Below are 21,627 nucleotides of genomic sequence, written 5' to 3'. Positions count from 1 at the left end.
CATTATTCAGCACAGAGACACCGACACCACGTCCAGATCAGGAACGAGACAGTGCTCACACAGATCAAACAGAGATGTCCTCTGTTACTGCTGTTACGGAAAAGACAGACAAATCTCCTGTCACGACTCCAGTTGATGAAGAGACTTCAGGTGGCCAAACCCCAGACATGTTTACCCCAACGTCTTCTGTCAGTCTCACATCTTCATCTCTGTACAGTACTGAGGCACCAACAACAGTGTCATCAGGAACAACTGGAAGCCTTGAAACAGATGAGACAAAACTACCATCAGTCACAGATGAGTCATCAGTTTCTTCAGTGGCAAGCTCAGAAACAGTGTCACCTGGCTTTTCCTCTGTCCTTTCCTCGACTGTTGGAGACAAAGACATCAGTAGTCAGTCTTCAACAGCACAATCGATTTCTTCCATCAGCACATCGACTATGGAACCCAGAACAACAACACTTTTCATTTCTACTGAGACAGAGAGCTCTGGAGACCAAACTGTGGACTTTACTCTCGATTCATGGATTGCATCAACCACTGTCTCTTCACACACGGGAAAAGAGACTACAGCCATGACCATGTCACAGGAAACTGAAACAGGGGACACCTCAAAAACGGCTGTGACCACAGCCTCGTCACTTTACAGTACTGAGAAACCAACATCAGTGTCAGCTGAACCACAAGAGACTGTTACCACAAGTAAGTCAGAAGATGCTTCGGTAACTCCTCAAGAAAGTTCCAGTTTCCAAACAACAGAGGAAGAGAGCTCAGGTGAACCTACAACTGATATCTCCAGTAAACATCCAGCAGTTTCTACAGCTTCCTCATTATTCAGCACAGAGACACCGACACCACGTCCAGATCAGGAACGAGACAGTGCTCACACAGATCAGACAGAGATGTCCTCTGTTACTGCTGTTACGGAAAAGACAGACAAATCTCCTGTCACGACTCCAGTAGATGAAGAGACTTCAGGTGGCCAAACCCCAGACATGTTTACCCCAACGTCTTCTGTCAGTCTCACATCTTCATCTCTGTACAGTACTGAGGCACCAACAACAGTGTCATCTGGAACAACTGGAAGCCTCGAAACAGATGAGACAAAACTATCATCAGTCACAGATGGGCCGTCTCAATTTAGCACAGAAAAACCTTCAATTACCACAACATCATATAAAGCTATGTCTGAACAAAGCATATCAACAAGTATTGTGACTATAGTTACAGAAGGCTCAGTTTCACTGTCATCGTCTGTGTTTTCATCTTCTATCTCAGATTTTTCCAGTGCCATATCATCTGTTCAACCAAGTGAGGATTTTGATCAGAGCGTGTCAACAAAATCTGCATATGTTGAATCTTTTGCATCCACACTAACAGCAGTTGGAGACCATGACACAATTACAGTCCCCTCTTCTACAATAAGTGAAAGTTCAGGAGATGAGGTTACCAACATTACAAGTGGTGGAATAGTTTACACGACAGGAACCCTGCTGTCCACCACTCTTCACCCGCTGTCATCTACGGAGTTGCTCACTGATGGCTCCAGTGAGACCACAATGCCAGGAACCATCACTACCATACCTCTGCAGTCAACATCAATTACACAACTTCCTGAACAGTTACTAAGCACGGAAAAAACATCAGCCATCCCATTCATTGATGAACTTGAAACTACTTCTGCAATCACTTCGACAGGAAATGACAGCTCAACTGGAAAAACAACAGAAATTTTAACAGAGGAATCATCTGCCATGTCTTTGTTGCCAACTACAGACCAAACCCTGGACCCTAGCAGCCACTTTGCAGCAGTGATTGGAACTTCACAGGAAATGGCTTCAATATCTCCAAGTTCCACAGGGCCATCCATTCCTATAATTACTGACACTGAGTTTATTGAACAAAGCCCCGATTTCACCATCAAAGAGGCAGAGAAGACATCAGTTACTATCTCTTCAGTATTTAGCACAGAAAAACCAGAAGTAACGACAACATCATTTGCTGGAACCAATGACAGCTCAGATTCTACTGTCATTACAGCTTCTCCTCTGTACATTTCTGAGATATCAACTTCACCTGACATAGAAAAAAGTGCTGTAACTCTTAAAACAGACACAATGGTCACGGCTGCTGAAAGAAGTCAAAGTCCGGATGTGGGTGCTCCTTCCACTGATATCACAACATCCTCTGTATCCAGCACAGAGAAACCATCTGTGTACAGTACTGAAATGCCTTCATCAGTCTTTGCTAGCACAATGCCTGAAGAGGGTTTAGGGGACCAAACCCCCGACATGCTTACTCAGACCTCTTCTGTGGCGTTTTCTTCTGTTGTCAGTGCTGAGTCCTCAGTGGAACCACTGGACGATGTGGACTACAGCTCCAAGTTTGTCGAATCCTTGCCTGTAATCATAAAAACCACTGTCAAGCCTCCTAGTGCTGCCACATCACAGCCCAGTGTTGAATCATCAACCCAGTCCTCATCTGCCTACATTACCGGGGATTCTGCCACAATTCAGGAAGTCTCATCATCTGTGTCGGTGTCAGAAAGTGGTGATTTTACTGAAGTAGAGTACTCTAGATATGATGCATCTGCATACACTGATAAAACTCCTCTAGAAACACAAACAGCCCCTGAGCGATCCTCTGTGGAATTGAATCGAGCAACAACTACATTTAGACCATCACTCACATCTGCATTTGTTGAGAAAGAAAGTTCAAGTTACAAAGCATTTACAACTACCACACAAAGTCCCCTTACACTTGTGACCTCCCAACCCATGGCAATTCCCAGTGTCGCTGTGTTTACTACAAAGGAAAGCCCTGCTTACATTGACACAGAGAGCTCTAGTGGCTTACCAGAAGATGAAGATTCTGGGTCAACTCAGGATGGATCTGGTGCAGAGGTACCCACTGAGACCACCACAAAAGCCCAGGATAAATTTAATGGGTCTGCATTTACAGATGAGAATGAAACAGATGAAACTGAGAGCAAATCTGACACGTTCAGCGTTGTGTCGTCGACTCACTCCAGTACACAACTTTCCAAAGATTTCATGTCATCAACACAATCTCCACACATGATCAGCACTGAGATCTACATTAGTGGGCAGGGAAGTGGATCCATCACAGATGATTCTGCTGATTCTGAGAGTTCAGGTGCTGACATGAATGGGTCAACTACATTTATATCAGTCACACGTCTTCCTGTTATGTCCAGTACCACAGCACCTACAAAAGCAATGCAATTCAGCACAGACAAACCTAAAACAACAACATTAGTGCGTGAAAGTGGGACATCTGATATTCCAGAATCTACTACAAAATCAACGGCACCTTCTTCCCTCTACAGCACTGAAAAGCCATACGTAACAACAGCCTATACCCATTCAGCTAATACACCTCTGTTGACAACTGATAACACAGCATCAGACCCCGGTGTCACTGTGACTGAGAGAAGGAGTTTAAGTGACCAAACTAGTGAAATGTTAAGCTCAAAGCCAACAGTGATGGAGAGTGTCACCTTTTTGGAAGCAACAGGTGAAACGAATACCCTTGTTTCAGTCGCATCAACCCGTGATGCCCGAGTTTTCTTAGTGAGTGAAATTACTCTAGCTACAGAAAGCCCTGTCACTTCTGAATCAACAGAGCATCTTTTTTCAAGTAGTGGGAAAGCTGATGATATGTTGCATTCCTCTTACACAACTATGTCCTCCCACACAACTGAAGTTTCAGTTAGTGATCAGACTATTGGTGACTTATCCCCAGTAAGCGCCATCAGTGAGCCTAAGCAAGATGAATTAATGCCGATGTCCACCCCAATTCCTAGCATTGTTTATCATAGCATTACTGACCAGCAGGTTGAAATCATTACTCCCAGTAGCAGCCAAGTCAAGACTGACCTAACTGAACAGACACCTACCATGGTCCTGCATGTCTCTAAACCATTAGCAGGCACTTCCATCATATTCACGGAGAATACAAAAGATGAAGATAATCTGTTCTCTGCAGTAACAGACAATATGAGGGAAGGCAGCCCCATTCCAGAGCTTATTAACAAAGATAATACAATCATTGACGCAGATAATATCTCTATAGTTCCGGCTTCTTCATTTTATCCAAAAATCCAGACAGAGGAAGCTGGAGGCATCACTGCAATTGCAATGATTCAAAAAATGGAGGTAACAGAAGAAGTAGAAGGTTCAGGGACTGTTAGTGGCACCCTCTTTACTCCTACACCAGTAACTGTACATGCAACCTCAGCCAGACAATCTTCTGAATCTTCACTGCCCACTTCAAAATCATCATCTGTGGAAGGTGTTTTTACAGTGGAAACATCCAGTGAAGAGGAATCATCACCCCAGGCCATCGCAGCTACTACTGAGTTCACAAAGTCAAACTCTGAAGAAATAAATGATTTAGCTACACCACATTCATTACCCATTGATGTCTTTTCTAACACTGATAATGTCAATGTGATTTCCACCTCCTCCTCCTCTTTGGCTATTCAGACCTTACCTGAAAACCCAGACACTAGTGCTGTCACTCATGTGTCCTTGGTTGCAACAACTGCAGCATCCTTTGTGGATGAACTGACGGCATCAGCATTGACAGGGTCTTCACTGTTTAGTACTGAGAAGCCAACTGTCACGTCCTCTCCAGATGAACAAATGTTGTCTGTGATAACAGTGGCATCTTACTCCCAGACTGATAAATTGTCGGTTTCAAGCAGCACAGATATTGCTGGTGTGCAAGGCTCTGGGGTTTCCGATACCACAGTTGTACCATCAAAGAAAGTGACATCGGAGAGTGAAAAGACTTTAAATATGCCAGATTTCATTATGTTCAGCACAGAGAAACCCAGCACAGACCCTCACAAGGAAAGTAAAACCACAGGAAGCCAAATAACCACAAACGGAGCAAAAGAATCATTTTTTTCTACCACTGTACCACACGAACAGCTCATCTCTGTATCTTCAAAAGAGCCCACTTCCTCTCTACAAAGTACACCAGAGCCCAATGTCAGGGTTCAGTTTGACACCACTTTTGTCCCAAAACCAGAAACAACACAACCAGAGTTGTCCTTCCAACAGCTGAGATCTGAGATCATGTTCACTCATCTACCCGACATTGACTCCTCTGAGAAAACTGTTTTGGCCACAACTAGTCCAATGCTACCAAGTAAAGAGACAAGTGAGGGCACTGACTCTAGTGCTAACACTCCCCAGATGGAAGTTACAGACACATCACTGGAAATTCAAACAGCTGAAGCACCAAGGCGAGCATCGTTAACTGAAGAAGTTTCAACTGATGCTGAAGGAATTTCAGCCAAAGACAGTGGTGCTCAGGAAGCATCTACTTTTACTGGGACAGATGCAGAGCTGTTAGTTGAATCTACAACTCTAAAACTGGTAACTGACAGATTTACTAAACTAGCTGCTGAGACGACATCTTCTACATTGTCCAGCTCAGTGGAATCATCTGCTGAGAGTCTGAGTGAACAAACTCCAGAGGAAACATCTTCACTTTCAGTGCAAACAACAAAGACTCCATCCCCAACTGTGTCTATTAGCACCGAGACTGCAAGAGTGGCTTCTACTTCTGATGTTTCTGATCAAAAAGAGACATCATCCAAAATGATAACAGAAAGTGACGAGACACAAGATGCAGGCCTAACAAGCACACATAGGCCCACTACCCCAATACCAGCTGAACTTATTTCCCTTGAACAGACGACAAATGTCCTCTCAGCATCAACACCATCACAGCCTGATGTCACAGTCCAATTTCAAACAACTGTTTTTCCTGCACAGCTATTGACAGCTTCCCAGGAGTCAGTTAAACAAGTTAAGTCAGATATTACGCTAACACAGACACATATTAATTTTTCATCTCAGGATGTGTCACCTACGACAACTCACCCCATTTTTGCAAATCTTGAAACAAGCCAGACTACGGAATCAACACCTTTGCCTGCTTTGCTGGATAGATCTGCTGAATCTGGGACAGTTGAACCTCCCTTCAGTGCAGCATCAATCTCTAGTTCTGAGAGCGGTTCAGAAAGCAGCTCAGAAGAAAGCATGGTCACAGAAAGCACTGTTAATCTGGATGATGATAAGGTTGAGAGCATCACCTCTGAACTTCCATCTGCCATGCCTTCCATCCTTAGCACTGGAGCTGCAAGTGGGTCTGTCACTTCTGAGAGTTTGTTAAGTTCGGATAGCGAAGTGATGACTACAAAGGTACCAAAGATTGACAGTATGAAACAACAACCTCTGTCCCCAGATGATATCCAGGTGATATTCAAGGAACATACAACTGAAGCTTCAACTACTCAGTCAGTTGTTAGCGTTGATGGCACCTCTGGGAAAGAAGAAGATGCAACAGATGTCTCTTCTCACACTGAAGTAGACACAAATACCCAGTCGGAATCCACAGCAGTGTCACCAACCCAAGCGCCAAGCCAGCCTGTTGCACCTGCAACCACCACATCAACATTTAATTATGAATATGAGGACTTTACTGCACCTCAATCATTTGTAGGAGGACCACCAATAAAGGCAGAAGAAATGTCTACCAAGCCCAATACAAGACTTGATTTGGGGCACACCGTTGTTGGCGAGACTGTAGAAATTCCTGGTATGTTTCTACAAATGCCTTTACTGAACTGAATTACTGCAAAATGTTTAAGCTCAGATGGATTTTTTTGCTTATCTTTTATTTTGCTCTCTTAACAGGAATTAACTCATGTACGGAGAACATTTGTCAGAATGGAGGATCTTGCTACAAGACTGGCAGCGTCCATACATGTAGCTGTACCCCAGGGTACACTGGTGATCAGTGCGAAAGAGGTAGGATATTTGTCTTTCACAAAAGATTCATTAAATCATGACTAAAGTTATTTAATGTTGACGCGTCATCCCCATTTCCTGTTACTTATATATTTTTCTGTTCCTATGAAGATATTGATGAGTGTCAGTCAAATCCTTGCCGCAATGGAGGTACATGTGTTGATGGGCTGGCTTCATTTACATGTGTGTGCCTTCCAAGCTACACTGGGCTGTACTGTGAGGAAGGTAGGTTAATGGTTTCTCTCCCTAACTTCCTTCTCAGCGTTCTGTTTCATTCAGTGGTATTGGAATCAATTCCATTCATCTATCTCGACAGATTATTCATTATATGAGACACTTTAGCACAATGCCCTATTTCATTTGATATTGTATTTAGACACTTGATGTAATCACTCCCCTGAGTCTCATATTAGTCACTCATATTGTAGACACATCACAGAAATATAATCAAACTATCTGCATATAACTGAACATCGTGTTAGGTTTCTCTCAGGCATTTGCTGAGTCATAAACACCATCTTTATGTCATCATCACGATCGCATTTTCCGGTCTCTTTTCATTGTTGCCTGAAGGTCCATCATATCTGGTAGTACTTGGAATACTTTAAGCTTCCACTAGTTTTAGACTGTTGTCGGCCCTCCCTATTTCAGACATTCAATTCTTAGTGTCAAGTGAGAGTCACTGGAGGTAAGCAAGTCAGTCGATTGAGATTTCCATCTAGGACAACAGAATCAGAGCACATATAATACTGAAGTTCCCAATAACTTGATGGGTAACCAAGCATATGTAGTGTGCACAAGGCATCTCTGGAATACAGAACAGTATTTGTCTATTTTCTTTAGCTTCCCAGTTACATGCTTCTTACAATATGGGTTGAACCCAGGGTATCATACGCCTTGACTTATTTCTCGTGACCAGTGTCCACACCCTCATTTTTTTCAGGATCACTCATCAGTGAATCCCACCCAGATTGTGTACTCAGAGACAGCTGCTGTCTGAAAGTTTGCCAAAACAAAGGGAGAAAAACCCAGAGAGGGACAACCCAGCACAAATTTTACTACATGTTTTTGTCTGTCTGTCTTTTTAGGCTAAATTGAGTTGTAGACAGAGGTACAAACAGGCAGCATTCTCATTTTTTGTATGCGACAGTAAATTTAGACACAAACTATCTGTGGGGTAACTATATGGGTGGTATCAAGGTACTAAGGCTATTCAACTGAAATTATACGAATGCCCATTTTACACCTCAGTTTGACCTGTTTACTGACTGGTTAGCCCCATGATTGTAATTTCTAATCATAAAAAGTTTGCAAATATGAATGCTCAGATAATAATCACAAATATGGCATACAGTATTAGTCAAACCATACACTAGTAAGTGGTATTTAATCTGATTCCTTCTTCTTACATTCTTATAGTGCAAGTGATAGAGTCTATATGAACTAATCCATCATATTGTTCCTCTCTCATCTTATTTAGGATCAGTTGTCAGAGATAATAACAGGCCTGAAGGGTTGTTGAGTACTGTAACCTCAGCAGATTAAAATGGCAGTATGTATGCTAAAGTGGTACTTAAATTGGTTTTGGAGATGTGTTTGTTTCCTATATAACTCATTCCCTTTCACTCATTCCCTCTTTTCTATTAGACACAGAAACATGTGACTATGGCTGGCATAAGTTTCAGGGGCACTGCTACAGGTACTTCCCCCAGAGGAGAAACTGGGACACAGCGGAGAGAGAGTGTCGCATGCAGAGGGCTCATCTCGCCAGCATCCTGTCCGATGAGGAGCAACTGTTTGTCAACCGTAAGTTAAAGTTAGACATGATGAAAAAATGTACAGGAACATGCCCAGATCCTATGTTATGAACCTATTGCTCTTGATAAGACTGAATCACTGTTAAAAGACAATGAAAAATGCCATCTCTATTGCTGTCTTTCTCTACAAGGCTTGTTGCTGACTACTCATATGTATATATCTGTACAGCTCTATTTTTATTTTATTTTTATTTTATTCTTATAGTGCTTATTTTATTGTTTTTATATTGCACAATTTAAGCCTGGACCTACCGCCCAAAGTTTCGTTATGTTCTCACATAACGACAATAAAGCATTCTTGATTCTTGATTCAACTAAACAGTCCTTAAAAGGACATATGGCAAAAGCTTAATCTGTTGTGTGTCACTCTGCCCTGCGTGGCAGGTCTTGGACAGGACTACCAGTGGATCGGCCTGAATGATAAGATGTTTGACAACGACTTCCGCTGGACTGATGGCAGCCCTATGGTAAGATTACTTGCTTTCTCTCAAATTTGTCTCAACAAACATGGCACAGTGACAGTGTAAATATTTGGTAGTGATGCAGAAAACAGATACCATCAGCTAGGGAGAGCCGCTGTTTTCAGGGAGCTGTGGTCACTTTCTCATGACGTAGTTTCCCCAGCCTGATAGTGCTACACCCCTGTGACTACTCAAATGATAAAAAAATAAAATGGTGTAGAACATGCTGTAAGGCAGCACTGTATCCTTCTAGTGACCATGGAAGAAGAAGGAAGACAAATGCACACTCTTTGTAAATGCTTTGTTCATAAAACACATATGCCTGTTACTGTAGTGGCTGTAGCTGCTTAAGATCCTGTCCACTAGACAGAAAAGTGGCTAATTACTATGTGCATCCATGTTGTACAGACTGATGTCCACACTTCAAAGATTATCCTCCAGGACCAGAGATAGGGAGGAAGCATAAAGACAGCCTGGAGGATAAAAGATAAGCACAGGCCTCCTGTGGAGAGCCCTGCTCAGCTGAGAGATTGAGGGGTGATGTGGGTGTGAGTGACGCTGTGTAGATGGGAGTTCGGCAGGCGTAGACAGGTATGGTCCTTCTCCATCCCCCACACTCATGGGAAGGCCTAGCCAGCAGGCAGCCACCCGGGGGAAGGGCCACCAAACAGGCAGACACACAGATGGACAGCACCTGTGCTCAGCTGCAGACAGAGAAAAATAAAAGAAACTGGCAGCCCAGGGGGTCTGGGTGGGTGGTCACCTCGAGTGGATTTAAATGTAATAAATACGGCTGCCTTTAAACAATAGTGAACTATTTACAGAAAATAAGAATGAAGAAAATAGATTAATATAATGGATGGACAGTTAACACACAAGCTGAAATATATTTGTGCGTGTGAGTTTAGGTGGGTGATCAAAGTTTGTTTGATTATTTGGAAGAGGATGCGGGCCTGCTGAGCAGTTGATGGGTTACCCATTTGTTAACGTGAAGGAAGCAGAGCAGGAAGTCAGTGTATGTTTGTCAACCATAATGACAGAGTAGCAGAGCCTCGAGGCATGATCGGAGGAGTGAGGGGGTCACAGCTTTGAAGAAACTGTTTGAACCTGGGGTGCGCTGAAAGACTGCAGGTAGCATCAGCTTGAATGCCCCACAGCACCACAGCTGTGTGTATACTGTAAATGTGTAAATCTACATCTGTGTGTGTGTGTACGGTTTAGTAGTCGTACCTGTAGTCACAGATGTAATTCTAGACATGCAAACTGCGTGGTGAAATGTGATCACAAACACACAGTTGTCTGTTATCACAAAGCCCTTCAGTCTTAAACACACAGTCCTTGAATCATGGATACCAATCACGCTGTTAGTTTGTAGAGATTTGTAGCTCAGTAATGTATCTGACTATACCCTAAACATGTTTTATAAAGCAGTTTTAGAAACATTTTTTTCTGTGCCTGGTGTTAGTCATGCAGAGTCTGAAAGTGGCTGCCAGACGAGTTCAAGTTTCTGACTACTAGAAAGATACCTTTACTCCCTCTTGTGGACTTTATTTAAAATGACAGCAATGAGAGACTGCTGCCCAAACAGCACACTATCTCGGTTTTGGGGGGGTTACTTTTGTAGAGCAGTGCCCGCCTTACCTCACTGCTGTCTTCTCTGCTCCTGTTTCAGCAATATGAAAACTGGAGGCCCAACCAGCCTGACAGCTTCTTCTCTTCTGGCGAAGACTGTGTGGTGATGATATGGCACGAGGATGGCCAGTGGAACGATGTTCCTTGCAACTACCACCTCACCTTCACCTGCAAGAAGGGGACAGGTAAAAAAAAAAAAAAAAAAAAGACCAAATTAGCACAAACCACCTCTTAAGTTTGGGATGAGATCAGTTATTTTAAGGTGAAAATGCTAATCTTTTGTTACTATGTAAGCCAGGATTTTTTGGTTTGCGAACTACTTTTACAGTGACCATGTCAAAATTTGATCAGCCTTGATTAAAAATGCTATACATACATATTTTTACTAGGGGTGGGAACACGTTAAGCACAGAATCCGTGCTTAACCGCCAGAGCTGTTAGCGTTAGCAGTCCCGGTCCGAGTACGGACAAGACGTGTCGGCAACCCAAACATTTTTTTTTTTTATTTTTTTTTACCATTTAAAGTCAATACTGTTCTGAAAAAGGACTTAAGGTACTTACAGTGGCACTTTAACTTTAGGTATGTTCAGTTTTGGCCAGGGATATTTTCTTTCTTTTTCTACTGTTTTGAATTGAAATGCAATTAAATGTATTTTTTTTAAAAAAGAGCTTGAGTTTACAATATTCATGTCTGTGTCTATTATTTGATTCAGTCGTCCACTATAATCCATTTAAATTAGAAAGTGTTGCTTTTTGGGGCAAATATTGTTATACGATTAAAATGTGATTAATCGAGATTAATTAATCACAAAGCCTCTAATCAATTAATTATTTATTATTATTTTTTTTTTAAACGAGTCCCACCCCTAATTTTTACACCTTGCATAACTGCACGAACATGAACCCTTTGGGCACAACACAGTACATTCAGTACTTTTATTCTCACATTCCTTGGCAAGTTTTTGGTTTCTTTCTTGGTCTAGTTCGCCCACTCATTTTTCTACCCCTTCATTAGTTGAAATAAACTGGTAGGATAACTACTTAGCCTGCTTGCCACTTAAGCAGTTAGCTTTACTTAGTAGTCGTGATCTACCGCTCCATTGCGATACACGTATTGGGCCCCCCTGCTGTAAGCCCTCCATGGTTGAGGTGCCTTGAGCGAGAACCTAATCAGCCCTAAATTGCTCCTCAATTCACCTGCCATGGCTGTCCACTGCTCTAAGTTAAATGCAGAGACCCAATTCCATTTTTTTTATTTTTTTTATTTGCTTATTATTGTTTTTTCTGTTTGTCAGTGTCCTGCAGTCAGCCCCCTTTGGTAGAGAATGCACGCACCTTTGGGAAGCAGCGCGAGAGGTACGAGATTAACTCACTGGTGAGATACCAGTGTCGGACAGGCTTCATTCAGAGGCATGTCCCAACCATCCGTTGTCGTGGGGATGGACGTTGGGATATCCCTAAAATCACCTGCATGAACCGTAAGTAGAATAAATACTACACCTCACATACTCTATTAACTCTGCTGTTGTCTTAGAGCTAATATATACATTTTTTTCCCTGACAGCTTCAAACTATCAGAGGACTTTTATCAGAAGACATCAACACAATAGTCTCTACAGCATCAACAACTTAAAAAAATGGCAAGATGAGTCCTTCCGCTTTCACCACCAGCGCTACCGGGGAAGGAGAGACAGAACTGAACATAAGCGAAAGAGGCAGTGATCGCAGAGTAACGCGGCACAGCGTCCCAGAGACGAGAACACAAGCCCGACGCTTGGGTGAAAAGAGCAAAAAGGGGAAAAGCACAACAGGAAACTCATCAACGAAACCAAGAGGATAACCTGCAGTTTTCTTGCATTTTGGACGACGATGGAATCTTATGAAGTGCCTTTTAAAGAGATGTTGATACATGACTTTACTTATCAGTGGGCACTGTTTTCTAACATTGCCAATGTGGATTTAAAAAAAAAAAACAAACAAAAAAAAAACTTTCAGCTGGCTACTGGAAAAAGCAAAAAAGTGCTCTCATCATACCTTTTTTTTTTCCACCGCAAATGTTTCCTCTATGTCTTTCGCTTATCAAAAAAAACTAACTTTCAATACTGTTTTCTAATACCTTTGTACACCAACTGTGCATTTAAAACCAAGTGCGCCTTACTCATAGAAAAAAAGCTGTTGTGAAATTATAGCGCTTATGTAAAGGATTTGATTATGTTGTTCTGTTGTAAGCTGGACTTCCTATCAATGAGCATTGCATATGCACGGATAATGAAGTCGTCAGTTTTTTTTAAACCGAGTTTATTCCGCATCATGAAATCCAAGCCTGGATTCTCAGAACATAAATGGAGGTAATCAAAGGCCTCCTACGGTAGTTAGCTAAATATTGTATTACATAACCACAGACCTTTCTTTCCATGTTTCTTTCTCCGGTCTTTAAATCTAATCAGCCGGGGCGCAAATCAGACTCTGTTCATCCAAGTCTGGAGAAGTTTCTTCAGATCGCCCTGTTATCAGCTGGAGACCTTCTTTGTGGTGGCAGCTTTCAAAGTACCAAACTACCATACTCTCATACCGCACTCCTCTGAGCTCATCGGATGTTATCAGTCTCAAGTTAAATGTTTAAAGAGAGATTTCTATAGAGAGTACCTTTAAAATATTACAGATGTTTTCTTCTTGTATGATGCAATATCACATGAAAGATTGCTCTCTTAAGTATCGACAAAGCCTTTATCCACGGATGGAAATTGATGCCCGTCAGCATTTTTAAAACGAAAGAAGGGAAGCGTGGCTCGTGTAGCCTGTATTTTCTGCTACGATCAGCCGCTACAGCGTGTTTACAACAACTGCGGAGCTGTTCATACTCACACACCAAAAAGTGTCCTGTCCTCACCTGTCGCTGTTTCGCTTTTCAGAACTGCTGCTTTCCTTCACTGATCTTTTCCGTTTTTGTGGTCAATAGAAATCAGCCATTAGAATGTATTTTGTGAAACACTCAAAAAGACTTGAACGTAACAGCTGTTTAGGCGGAGATGCATATAATTTATTTTCAAGCTGCTCTTGATCTCCTTACATATACTGACAGGTGAAATATGATGCAGTCACTCAGCCTGGCAGTGCTCTTCATATGTTTTTTTTTTATTATTGTATGTTCAACAGGAGACCAGCCACATTCAGACTGTCTAAATGGGATGCGTTGAAGGTGAAACGTACTTATCAGTATGAGCGGTTTTTATGTCTTTTTTTTTTTTTTTTATGCCAGCGGTGGACCAAAGAACATGGGGGGGCCACATCAGCAATAACCTGCAATAATTTTGTCCTGTAACATTAACAAAATGTTTGTACATGTGGATGGTTAAATGTGTTTCTCTGACATCTTTTTTTTTTGAAATGGAGAAATGTTACGTTGTGTCTGCCTGTGAATGTCTGTGTATGTTTTAACCTTAATGTGCACATAATATCGGTTATATTTATAACTTTTTTTATTATTATTTTACAATGTGAATGTCTTGTATGTTTGTGATTTTTATTTTTTTTTTCTGCTTTAAAATCACCAAAGAAATAAATATATGGATACTATATACCTATAACATTTCATTCGGGTTTATATGGTGTTAGCGTTTTTCCCCAGGTGTTGGCGGTTCCTCACAGATTTCAAATCTTTGGTGGTACAATGCAGTGGAACTTTTAACCATTTTTCAGTGTTTTTCTTTTAGGTTTTATTGTTGCACCACTTAGAATTGTATCGGGCATGTAAAGGTGTTGAATCAGTGAGAATGAAGGGTTCTTTTACACTGAGATTAATGTATGGGAGTAAGCACTGTGGTGGATTCACCAGCAGGTAGTGCTATCAGACTAGACCATAAACCTGATCCTGCCTGTGGTATTTTCTTTCCTATAGCACCAGAACATCTCATGCAAACAAAACACACGGTGGAGAATTTAAACTTCATTTGATTAGCACTATTTGGTGTAAAACATCAAACTAATGCCTCGGTAACAAAGTAGTCCTGTGTTTTGCACACTTATAAAGGTGTATCCTACAGTGGCAGTGTGAACTGAGCAAACATGTGGAGTAAAAACTGGATTAGGGAAAAGTGACTCTTAAGCTGAAATGGCTGATGCTGCAAAACTATGGAACCCAACAGCATGACTGAAAGTGCTCTTCATGAATGTCAAACACTCCTTGGTTGTGCACAAAGGAAGCAGATCAACTCCCTCGCAGGAAAAAACAGAAGCTCGCCCTTCAGCACTACTCCCACAGTGCCCGCTTATGCAGCAGTCAATCAGAGATGACACTGACGTTACCTAATAGCACGAAGCACCATCACTTGGGTAATAAGATCACATTGGCTGGTGTAATCTTTGTGTGAGCTGAGGTTGCTGTGGTTTTCACTGTGACCGGCCGCTCTGTCATTAGAGGGGACTTGACTTGTGATTAAAGGCCGCTCTCGGATGCCCAGCGAGAGTAAAACCTGCAATCTTGCCTGATGAAAAGCAGATGTCTTGTGGCTGATCAGTGGCAAACGCTGGCCCTCTCGGGCCGGAGAACAAACATGCATTCTGTGTGTGTGTGTGTGTGTGTGTGTGTGTGTGTGTGTGTTTAAGAAGGAAATGCACCCCGACTCTTGTAGACTTAACACGCCCCAGACTTCGAGTCTGTCGCTCACTCATTACCCTGCTCCACTCCTACCATGCAGTTTATCTGGATACCTGAGTGACAAGCGTTGGGCGCGTAACATTATCAGGCTTGCTGAAAGTCTGCGCAACAGTTGACTGGCTGAAACTACAGCAGTAAACAAAATAAATGGTCATCATTACTCCTGCAAAATCAGTCCACATTGAGCCGGGGATTGTGCACAACAGCAGCTACGAAGCAGTTTAAATGTCTGGAGCAATCCCAGACACAAAATGAGGCTCACTTTATACCAAGGGTGAGCATTTTGTGTATTTTCTGCAAGCATCTAATATTGTAGTTGTTAAGGATTTTGAGAATAACATTTAAATGACTATTAACATTAATTTCTATGCTGAATACAGGACACAGTTGCTTTCACCTGTTGTGTCCACAGAAAATAAAGAGTGGCAAACACAAACCTTTCACCATCACAAACATTCACATTACCCACCTAATTCTGACCCCATTCCCGTGGATTCTCACCGCCGTCCTTGTCCCTTTGTGGACTGGCACGAAATATAAAAATGGCAAAAAAAAGAAAAAAAAAGAAAAGAAAACTAAAGGCTAAATGTGAGGTGATTAAAGTCTAATCTCAAGTCTTCTCAGTGACGTAGGCGTATGTCACATGCACGGGCCCTGATCTGACGGCCGTAACTCTCTACTTAATGATGATCAATGATGATTCGTTCTTGTGGTAATAAAAAAAAAAAATCTGTTGAAAAAGAAACTCAAAATTTTGATTAAAAAAACTTTATTTCAAACTGGTTTGTTGAAAGAGGTGCGTGGTGATAGGATAGAAAATACTTTCATCTCTCATGCACAGGTGTGTACAAATACATTTTTATTTCTTTTTAGCTTTGCTTTTACAAACAATGCATCATCATATTACCACATGTAATCTGCAGCAAGTACCATCATGTCAGTGCCCATGGTTAGAGAAAGTAACAAGAAATAATGTAGTAAAAACACTAATTTTCTAATTATTTTTTGCAACTGGCAGCTATAAACTGTGCTACAGTCACTACAGCACGACTATCAATGCAACGCCACTGATTATCAGAAGTAATCAGACCTTTAAAAGAATAGACTGACAGTGGAACTTTACAGCTCACAACCACCGTAAAAACAAAACAAAAAAAAAATAAATCAAATTGTCTCTGCAGTGGATTTCTGTCCTTACATGTGATAATTGCCTGTCTTCGGGGATTGCAATTGCTGTTACAATCAATGGTGTGTTTTGCTTCAGGACAAAGGGGTAATATCTGTGTTTAGCTGAAATCCTGCAAGTAAAGAAGCTATCGTTTGTCCAAAGAAACGCATTTCACAAAAATGTCTGCAAGTACAAGGCAGAAGCTGTAACTCGGCAAAAGTTTGTGTCATTACAAGGTAAACATTTTGTTAGAATAACAAATAAGGTTATAATGCTAAAACTAAATTCTGATTGTAATGTGGAGATGATTTAATAGGAACTTTTGATGCGGAAAAGTCACAGACCGAGACACCTTTATTCATTTTCTTAGCAATAAATTTGATCTTTCTGCAGTTTCAGAATTACATTAAGTGGTAGCTTACTGCAGTATAAGATGTGTACAGCAAATCCATAGCTCAAGCAGTGATGGCAGAGTTATGTACATGACTTTGTAATCGATTTAAGTTCTTTCGTGGTGTTTTAGCATACATCATCTGGACATGAGCGTAATTGCTCCAAATCTTGAGATTCACACATCTAATCATTTTGCGGAAGACAAACCAAACATAGACGAGATTGACTATTAAGTTCTTGTTTTTGTCACGCTAAATCCCTTCTAACAACAGGTCTGTGTAAAATCAATGAAAGCACAGCTTGATAGACTTGATAGACTTAATAGCTACACAACATTTTGTCACTCATTGCATATAAGATGTACAGTTTTCATTTAAGGGTTATCACAGCTTCAGAAAGATATTGAGTTCATGCTAGTTTAATCCAAAGCTTATCTGCTTTATTGTTGACTTTACTGGTTGTGGTTGTTGCTGCTCTTTGGTGGTTATGGCTTCCCTACGCCCGTCTACCCCCTCACTGCTCGGCTTTGAAGCAGTACACGCCGTAGGATTTTAGCGTCTTCTTGGGGAATCCAACTAAGCGCACCGCAGCTTCAGTGGGGCTGCAGTTCTTCCGGGGCCTTGAGATGGGGTAGCGGATGCTTCCATCGGCCAACCAGCCAGCATCGCAACGATCGTAGCCCTCAAGCTTCCACGCGGCGTACATGTGGCCCACCTTGGCAATCTCTGCACCATCATCTAAGCATGCCTGCACAGCCTCGTCATAGGTCAGCCTCTCTGGCTGGACCAGCCAGTAGAAACGTCCTGAAAGCAGAAAGCGCACAACAGCTGGTCAGGAGATGAACGTGTGTTCTTCTTGACAGCGTTCAAGTGGTTTCAAGGACATTAAGTCTTTGTGTTTCCAGGTTTTAGGCCACCACAAGAACAACTTGAGTAAAAAGCCTTTAAAAACTCACCCTTGAGTGCAGATGCGTAGCAGAATACATCATAGCGGCTCTTCTGCTTGTCTCTGCGTCCATAGTTTCTGATGCCAGGAGTGCTGTTGGAGCCACCGCAAGGCGCTCTGGGTTGGGTGATGGGATACTGCACTGTGCCATCACTCAGCCAGCCAGCATTGCACCAGTCCAGACCACTCTTCCAGGCCTCCAACAGCTGATCATAGGTGGCAACAACTGCATTCTGGTCTGCACAGGCCTGCTCCGCGTCACTGAAGTTGAGGTTGTAGCGCCCCAGGCGAGGAGAGTATGGGAATACAACACCTGATTGAGGCAGAAAAGATGAAAATGCTGTGATAATATGTCAACCTATTAGCCTGAATAAAGATAATTATTAGTATTAGTCCATAGATATGTCACAGTGTCTGTTCGAAAAGTATATAAACTAATGGGTTAAGATATCAATAAAAGTTATAGCAACTAGTATCCAGGAGTTTCTAGAAGGTCTCTCCGAAGACTTGACAACTCAAAAATAGTTAATAGCTGCATAATCCTGGAAGGGTTAAAAAATAATGAAGTTTAGAAATTGATCAGGCCACAGTTGTCCATGACATGATTTAGTACTGGGGCTACTCTCCCTAGAAGAAGGCTGCAAGTTAAGATAACTCCAACATAGGATCTCTGTGCTCTGTTAGAATGAATGGTCCAAAATTCTTCCTGAAAGTCGTGCAGGTCTGATCCACAGCTGCTGATCCAACAGCAGTGTAAATTTTTAATGGGTGTGTTCAGTGAAGACAGAGACATTTTGTCTGTTTACTCGTAAAATCGCATACTGTTTACTGGTTTTGTCAAAAAATTCTATATGAAAATTAGCAAGAGAAGGTGAGTGAACGCTGGCTTTTGGTCCTAAAGTGTTCTGACACTCTGCAATAATATAATGTATCACTATGTCAGACTTCAGACATCTGCTGAACATATGTATAAGCACGTAAATAACCTTGTCTGCATGATGAGAGGTTGGTCCTTCTTTGCCACAGAAAATTATCATAGTGAATATAAAATCAGATGTAAGTCAGATGTTTGAGTACAGGGAAGAGAGCACATGGAAAATATGTTTCTGTTTACTGAAGTTGAGGAGATTCAAATGAAACCATGACCGAATCAAGGCAGCAGTTGGGATAAATTAAAACAAGCCTTTTTGCCAGAAATGACAAGACGCTTGCTTATACTTCAAGACTTCAATCCTTAAAATTAAAGTTCAAGACGGACAAAACAGGACTTACCATCAGCGAGACCACCTACAACCTCCAAGAGGAACTCTTGCAGGGTTTCTTCCATCCCGTTGACGATCTCGCAGCGGTATCTTCCCATGTCATCCATGGAGACATTGGTGATTATTAAGGTGCCATCTTCAGTATCGGGGTTGAGCAAAAAGGCACGATCCTCGAAGTTCCCATAGGTCCTGTCGTGGGCCCCCATTGAAAACAGCACATCCTCATTGTGTGCTTCATCATCTGCCACCTTGGTCCATGTGATACGGTAACCCACGTCACCAAATGAGTCTGTGGAATGCAATCTGCAGGGCAAGGAGACGTTGCTACCTATGTCGGCAATAATCTTGACTGGAAGAAAAAGGAAAACATGATATAAACGTACTGTCTCTTGGCAATGAATTAGGTTTATGATACCTGGAATTGGAGAACATTATATAAAGATTAAATGTACGAGCTTTGAATGAAAAAGTACCGAAATAATGTCTTTGTATGTAATGGTTTTACTGCATGTTTTGGCGTGTGCATACTGCATGTATTATTGTAATATGCATATCCATATACATACGCAGTTAAGGTCAAAAACATTTTTGTCACACAAAACGATCAAAGAATCCGGAGATATCCTGTTTAGCTGATTAAATCTAGTATTGGGCACCAGCCAGTCCTACAGGTCTGGAGTCAATCGTTCTATTTCCTGCCGTTGTCACTGGCACTTATACGCCTTTTCTTCCTCGGCATTAACCCTCAAAATAAAGTACTCATCTTTCACCCCTTCCATCTGACATGTGTTAAATACGCCAGGCACCAAATGAACAATAGATAATAACGTCAACCAAACACAGAACATAGCTGTCGTCATATATGTTCCGTACACTTATATCCTCTGTGCACTCACTTTCTAACCGGCTTGTCCGAGCCAGGCCACTCTTTAAGTCAAAATGGCAAGTCATCTGTGTCCCACCGTGGGGCCCATCATCTCCCTGACCTCCAAGTTTAGACCTCACAAGATTTGCTTACTTAAGAAGACCCTGGCCAGCAAGGGGTGGTCTGTGCCGGGCAATAATAACAATGAGATGTACAGGACCTCTGACCCCACTGCACACCAGTCACCGCACCCCACACACAAACACAGCAGAGGTTAAACCTTAAACAGCGTACATTGTAAATGGAAACAAGATGATGTGACTGGCTTTTCAAGCTACGGTGGCTTGAGACGTAACTACTAGTAGATTAGAAAACGTTGAGCAGAACCTGAATCCAGGTCCAGTGATTAAACATTGTCCCTTCAGTGTCTGGTATCCACCCTGACCTGCTGTGAGTTTGATTTATTTTCTTCCCGTTTACTCAGTATGGATGACCTGCGTCTACATAAGCCTGACGGAGGATACCATTTATGCTGAGACGCCACACCAGAGCAAGGACTGGAATACTGTGTCACTGGCTCCTCGACGGGGAAAACGTTTCCCACATGGATAATACATGAAATAAAAGGAGCTACTGGCCTGTTGCCTTCTGCTCTGATCAACCCATACACTTCCCCCACTCACATACACACACAGGGAGAGGGAAAGAGAGGAGACTGAACTGACTTCTAATCAAACCCATGCCTAAACTGTCCCAGTCCTCCAATCTAACCACACACAGTAGACACGTGTCTGGACTTCGTTCACTGGTGCTCAGATCATTAGTATTGAGCACTCCAGCATAAGGATTTAATTAGCAGGAGCTCTGCTGACAGACTCAATCTACCCTTCAGTCCTACCTTACACCACTTGATACTCCATGGCTGTTACTACATCTATTACCAAACCACCGCACCCAGTAGCCTCATGCACCACTTGAGTGGTCAGCAACATGCCAGGTATTTTATGAGCGGGGAAAACACCCTCCTGTCGCAGCTAATAACTAATGCCGTTGAAAGCAGCGAAGAGTTTGAAAGCGGGCCGGCTGTTTAGTCAGTGAGAAATGACTCACGGCTTCTCATAAATTCTCTGCATGGGTAGTGGTTGCATGAAGTGTGAGGGAAAGCTGAGGGATCCAGGATGACTAATCTGCTCATCAAAATCTCTGGCACAGGTAAAGGAGTCGGTGATGGCAGCTCACCGGATGCGATGCCGTCAAGAATTAATGCATAAACATTTCCAAATGTCCAATTCTCGCTCTTAAATCGGAGAATAAAGGGGTTCATTGTACTGTCTTATGGACACACTGTCCCGTCTGGAGATGAGAACCAGACACTGGATGTGGTTTGTACTAATCCTGAAATGTGAGATGGGAGTCAGCTTACTGTTTACATACCAACATAATACTTTATAGAACACTAAATGAAAGCATATTAAAAAACTTGTCCTCTGAGGCATTTAAATTCTAGAGCAGCTTTGAAGATAATAATGTCTGAGAGACAGTAGCAGCAGACAGACACGCTGAAAGTAATTCCAAACTC

The 21,627-nt window shown here is 42.1% G+C and overlaps 2 protein-coding genes across 2 annotated transcripts; one reads left to right on the top strand and one right to left on the bottom strand.

Moving 5' to 3' along the window:
• Positions 1-61: 61 nt before the first annotated feature.
• LOC311493086 (uncharacterized protein) lies at positions 62-14,336 on the top strand. Its single transcript, XM_084551625.1, has 8 exons — positions 62-6,636; positions 6,735-6,848; positions 6,960-7,073; positions 8,496-8,654; positions 9,050-9,132; positions 10,799-10,943; positions 12,054-12,236; positions 12,323-14,336. Exons 1-8 carry the CDS (start codon positions 75-77, stop codon positions 12,478-12,480), a joined length of 7,518 nt encoding a protein of 2,505 aa, XP_084407751.1. The 5' UTR covers positions 62-74; the 3' UTR covers positions 12,481-14,336.
• A 2,572-nt stretch (positions 14,337-16,908) lies between these two features.
• On the bottom strand, positions 16,909-19,527 carry hapln1a (hyaluronan and proteoglycan link protein 1a). Its single transcript, XM_084550783.1, has 3 exons — positions 19,194-19,527; positions 17,932-18,234; positions 16,909-17,779 (listed from the first exon to the last, which is right to left on the bottom strand). Exons 1-3 carry the CDS (start codon positions 19,387-19,389, stop codon positions 17,490-17,492), a joined length of 789 nt encoding a protein of 262 aa, XP_084406909.1. The 5' UTR covers positions 19,390-19,527; the 3' UTR covers positions 16,909-17,489.
• Between the last annotated feature and the right edge of the window lie 2,100 nt (positions 19,528-21,627).

This window comes from Chelon labrosus (assembly GCF_963514085.1).
Source record: "Chelon labrosus genome assembly, chromosome: 9".
Taxonomy (NCBI): Eukaryota; Metazoa; Chordata; class Actinopteri; order Mugiliformes; family Mugilidae; genus Chelon; species Chelon labrosus.
This window is presented reverse-complemented; position numbering and strand designations above follow the sequence as displayed.

Coding starts and splice junctions, on each gene's coding strand:
- hapln1a (XM_084550783.1), bottom strand. CDS start 19,389: ATGGGGGCCCACGACAGGACCTATGGGAACTTCGAGGATCGTGCCTTT. Junction 18,235..19,193: donor TGTAGGTGGTCTCGCTGATG/GTAAGTCCTGTT, acceptor TGCCTCAATCAG/GTGTTGTATTCCCATACTCT. Junction 17,780..17,931: donor CTACGCATCTGCACTCAAGG/GTGAGTTTTTAA, acceptor TTCTGCTTTCAG/GACGTTTCTACTGGCTGGTC.
- LOC311493086 (XM_084551625.1), top strand. CDS start 75: ATGTCCTCTGTTACTGCTGTTACGGAAAAGACAGACAAATCTCCTGTC. Junction 7,074..8,495: donor TGGGCTGTACTGTGAGGAAG/GTAGGTTAATGG, acceptor CTTTTCTATTAG/ACACAGAAACATGTGACTAT. Junction 9,133..10,798: donor GGACTGATGGCAGCCCTATG/GTAAGATTACTT, acceptor CTCCTGTTTCAG/CAATATGAAAACTGGAGGCC.